Below are 5,000 nucleotides of genomic sequence, written 5' to 3'. Positions count from 1 at the left end.
CTGCATACCATTTATGTTACTAAAGGGAGCTCTACAATGTTATGAATTTTAAAGCAACAATTATCTACAACTCTATTTGCACTTCCTTTGGCAGGTCTACAATTAAAATGTGCCTAAGTGCTTGAAAATTTAAACATCAATTTGTTTGGTATTTGTAATGCATCTGCCACTGCTGCTGTTGCTGGTTTTAACATAATATTGAATGTTTCAAAGTGCGATTTCACACTTCTGCAATTGAAAAAAAAAAAAAATTTGGAGACTGAGAAGTTTCATGTTTATTTTCATTCTTTTTGGTGTAAAGAGCAATGAAATATTACAAAATAAGACCCATAAAATCTGGTTGGCATTTGTGTGAATGCCCTGTGCTAACAGTCCAAAGCAGGTAACACACATTACCTGCTGCAACATAACTGCTTGCTGCTGCTGGAGAAGTGCTTGAAGCTGCTGCGGGGACAACACTTGCTGCTGGAGAATCTGCTGCATTTGCTGAGGGGTGATCACCTGGGGAGTCATCATGGCCACTGACACAGGCACCTGCACAGGGAAAGAAAGATATCATTGTCAAACACGTTTTACTTTGCCTGCACCACAGCAATACATCTTTTTTATTTTGTACCAAAGATGGACCATAATTTTTTACATAGTATTTATCACTGTAAAGTTCCAGTTCCAGTCAGAATCTGTTATTTTAAAGCCACAGTACTGTGGCACTCTATTTCCAGAGGCATCAGTTTCGATCAGGCTCAAGCTTTATGTTTCGCATCTCTTATATATTCCTGCAAGAAATTTAAGCATGGGCTAGTAGAAATGTGTATTTAAAAATAAATGATCACATGGCAGGGCTCTCAACACTTCATAATCAATCATCTTATCAAGTGTCATAATGTTACGAATAGAAAAATCTATTAGACTGTTTCAAAGGATATGATTAAGGCAGACAGAAAAATAAGTATCTTTAAGAAGTAAATGTTTTCCACAATAAAGAAACTTAGCCTAAAATTTTTTTTTGCATAATAAATCACTTCAGTAGAAGAAAAAAATTCTTGCTCAGCTAGTCTTTTAAGAAGATCTGATTTATACAGGAATAAAACCATCATGGACATATCAGAGTACACAGCAAGGACTGCCACCTCTGCCACCAGAGTCACCTGGTCTCTGCAGAGAGAATCGTGTTCTCAGCATTCCTAACTGAAAAGTGAAAGCTGGGAAACCTTGGCATTAGATAATTAGTTTTTCCACTAAACTCTAAGAATGAATTTTTGTGTAGGTGCTCTTTTGGACATGGCTTTATTTTCCACTTGTTATACAGTGAGATCAAGTGTCTGCAAATGCACAAACAGCCACACACCCACCTCAGCAATATACATGTGAGTGGGAAAGACCCAGCCAGTACGTTTGATTGTGTATGTGGGAGAGAAAAGTCCTATGGAAGAGCCTGTGGCAGGCACACAATGTGAGACCATTGCTCCAGCTACCCAGGACACAGTCAAACAGCTGCCAGCAAGCCAGGCTTTCCACCCAAAAAAAAGCAGCCGCACGCTTGTCTAGCACAATTCAAATACATTTTCTGTATATAATAGCAGCTGGCATATAAATACTGCTTTGTGAGATGTTGTGGGACATTCCAGTCTTCTGTAAATAAGCAAAAATAATATTATTAATAATAAATTCAATAATGAGCCAATTTTAGGAGGAAAAACTCTTCTAATGTTTCTATTACTTGAATCTATCCCAAAAGACTTTATATAAATGAAACAGAGGAAAAAAGAAACACAAATTCACTGAAATTTACTTTTTGAAGAAATTACCTCATATAATATTACACAGAATACCACTTTCACACAATTCATCACAGCATAAACTATGGTCTTAAATCACTGACCAATTAAGAGTCTGAAAGTAAACATATCAGTCTTTAATAAAAGTCTGATAATCTTTTGGCAAACATCAAATGAATTTTAAGAATAAAAATTCTAAAGGTTTTGCTCTAAAATACAAATGGAAAAGACAAACCAGATTTCCAATCAGAAACTTGTGGGGAGGAATTTAAGCTCATCTATCCCTGTACTCCTTCCATTATCAACAGAATAAAGAAATCCTGAGGGTAGTATATCTGATTTAATTTAGGGATTTATTTTAACATGGAACTAAGCCCACACTGTGGATGTGCCTGCCTCTCTCTGTGGAGTGCAGACTCACTCTGAGTAGACACCTAAATGTCAGATGATTAATTTTGGTTGTTATGCTTTGTAACATCTAGTTTTGTAGCACTGGAAACACCACATACCTATACAATAATGTTTAGCATTGAGTTTAGCAAGTACTAAAGGCAAGACAAACAGATCTTTACAACTTTGGGATGCATGAGCAAAGAATGAAATTCACTGACTAGAGTCACTATTCAATTTCCTTGAAAGTCATCAAGAATTTCCTCTGTTTACCTGAGATCTGAATTCGTCTCCTTGTAACAATTTTATCTGAGTGATGCTATTCAACTACCACAGGTCACACAGATATAAGAAGGCAGAGAGGAAGACAGACGCTTTCATAATTAAACTATTACCCTTAACCTTTAAACCCTGAAAGAACTTTGCTAACACTAACATGCTTACTATTATAATATGAATATTTTGATCTAAACTCAGTGAAAATCTATCTAACTCTGAAACTAGCACTGATTTGTTCATACTCTGTGCTAAAGACTCCAGCCTGTAAGGAGTTTAACAAGACTCACAGTACCACAAGAGTCCTGTATTCCTCAGTCTGAAATAGACTCCCCTCCACCAGGCATATTTGTGTTAGCTTTTATAGTATCTGCTCTGAATTTACCTAACTGTGTACATGCTCTCATACATGGAGACATGCCTGCTTTGCAATACATTTTAATGGCTTTTCTGACAAAATTTGTTTTTCCTGTAATTTTCAACAGTTTATCTGTATAAGCCAGAGAACTAATATACCTGTTTTTCAGGATCATAGACAGAAGCATGAAAAAAACTGCCAGTCAAGACCATTATTAAAAATACAGATTTATGTAGATAATATTACCTTTATAAGAATTTCATTGATTGATACATACATGTGTATCATACCTGATACATATATTCTTTCCCACAGATAAAGGACAAGGCATTTTGAAAACTGCTTGAAATTTACATCAGCAGAACACATTAAGCAAATAGATTTCTCTAATTGTCATTAGGTAATATAAATTGGTACATTTCACAGTGATACACCAGACTGTGCTTTATTTCTTATTGGCATAATGCTAGTGTGCTATCTGGGCTGGAAGACTATCTGAAACCTCCTATTTTATGACCAATTATATGCATTCGGTACATTTCTTTGATTTAATGTCTGTGTTTTCCAAGATTTCTGATCTAATTTTACAAAAGTGTAGCAGAGGGGCAATCTCTGACTCTTTTTCATAGAAATCTCTCAATGTATCTAGAATCTGTTCAGGTAGAGCGAACCAGTGAAGAGACAGGTTTGTTCCTTTCAGCAGGCCACAGACTCCCCAAAATTCTTGGTTAAACCTCTCATAAAAAATTAAAGTGACAAAGTGAAACACGATTTATAACTGCAACCTATTTGTTGTTTGGCATCCTCAAAGACCCTGAACTCCCAACTGCCATGAGGATGACTGGGTATGCAGTCCTACAAAACACAATGGGTGGGACAGCTTCTGAAGAACACATAAATCTGTTGGCCCCATGATGGATCCAGATGGAGGGTCCATCATATTTTGAAGTTTCTCTTGTTTTTGTTGCAGGCTATCCCCCATTTTTTGGATTAGCTTGCAAATCTTGCTAAAAAAAAATTCCAGATATCTAAAGAACAATTTTTAACACATCTAAATGGCACTTCAGGCAAGAACAACTGTAAATTGCTTTATTTCTGCATGTGAATATACAAATTAAAGAAAAGCTATGGCTTGGAATGAAAACATTGATATTGGAAATTAGATAGATGAACATGGGTGAAAAAATGAAAACAGAGCTTCTTTGAAGAATAAAAAGTCTGGGTCTATCCCAGATCAATTTAATAGAGAAATAGTGGAGACTAAGGCTGTACATTTAACACCACTTTTTTGTTGTACATCAAAAATTCAGCTTTAGCTGTAAAGGGGCTTGCCAGGTAAACACTCATCGATTGTCCCTGTGAACTAATTGATAACAGGAATCACAAAAATCTATATATACTTGTTACCTATAAAATCATATTCTTAATGGCCAAATGGACAGGTAGCCTGCACCTGCAATAAGCTTTTGCATTTTTCAGAAGCTTTAAAAAACTGTACACATATTTTCAAGAAGTGTTGACCAATCTCACCAAGTACAACCAGCAAAGACACACTATTTTTATTCCTAGTTCCTTCTATTTTGAAAGTCAGGTACCGAGAATGAAAACTGCAACAAATCCTTCCCTTAGTTTTTAGTGATTTTGAGGAGAGTCACAAAATCACATATATTAGTCATATTCAGAGCTGGTTTAAGGTAGGTAGGAATTACTTCTTTGTTACAGACAGAGGAAACAAGCCACCACCTTTAAGCAATTAATCCAAAATCACATCATATTTTAAGTGACAGATCTGAGAATGGAACTGTTCCATAAGACAAGTCTCTCTGGCTTATTGAAAGATGTGTAATTAAACGTTTAATGGAGAATCTTTCTGTAAGATCCTCCTTTCAAAAATAAATGTAGGTGTGAAACTACACACAGTACAGAATCCGGCTTTTCAGTAGGAAAGAATAATTTTAAAAGATGAAACTACTGCATTCCTTCTCTTCCCACTTTGGTATACATGTAGAGTGTCTACCATAACAATAACCTTTTGAATCTTCCTGGTTCTATGATATTAAAAAGAGCTGAGAATAAACTGGGTGGTATTTGTAAGCTGTTCATAACTAGAGAACAAGAATACATAATTATGCCTCCACACTGACAATATATACTGACCAGTTTTATGCAGTTTAGATAAGGTTACATGCTTCTGAAAA

General features: G+C 35.7%; 1 protein-coding gene across 10 annotated transcripts in view; it reads right to left on the bottom strand.

The window, feature by feature from the left end:
- The window catches only part of FOXP2 (forkhead box P2), a 406,074-nt gene that overhangs the window by 62,332 nt on the left and 338,742 nt on the right, over positions 1-5,000 (bottom strand). For all 10 annotated transcript variants that reach the window (XM_071423678.1, XM_071423677.1, XM_071423679.1 and 7 more), the window contains one exon: positions 397-534. In XM_071423678.1, coding sequence (XP_071279779.1) covers positions 397-534 — 138 coding nt within the window. The remainder of the gene's footprint in view (positions 1-396; positions 535-5,000) is intronic.

The sequence above is a fragment of the Agelaius tricolor genome, unplaced genomic scaffold (assembly GCF_023055355.1).
Source record: "Agelaius tricolor isolate 1412-34295 unplaced genomic scaffold, bAgeTri1.0.p SCAF_3, whole genome shotgun sequence".
Lineage (NCBI taxonomy): Eukaryota > Metazoa > Chordata > Aves > Passeriformes > Icteridae > Agelaius > Agelaius tricolor.
This window is presented reverse-complemented; position numbering and strand designations above follow the sequence as displayed.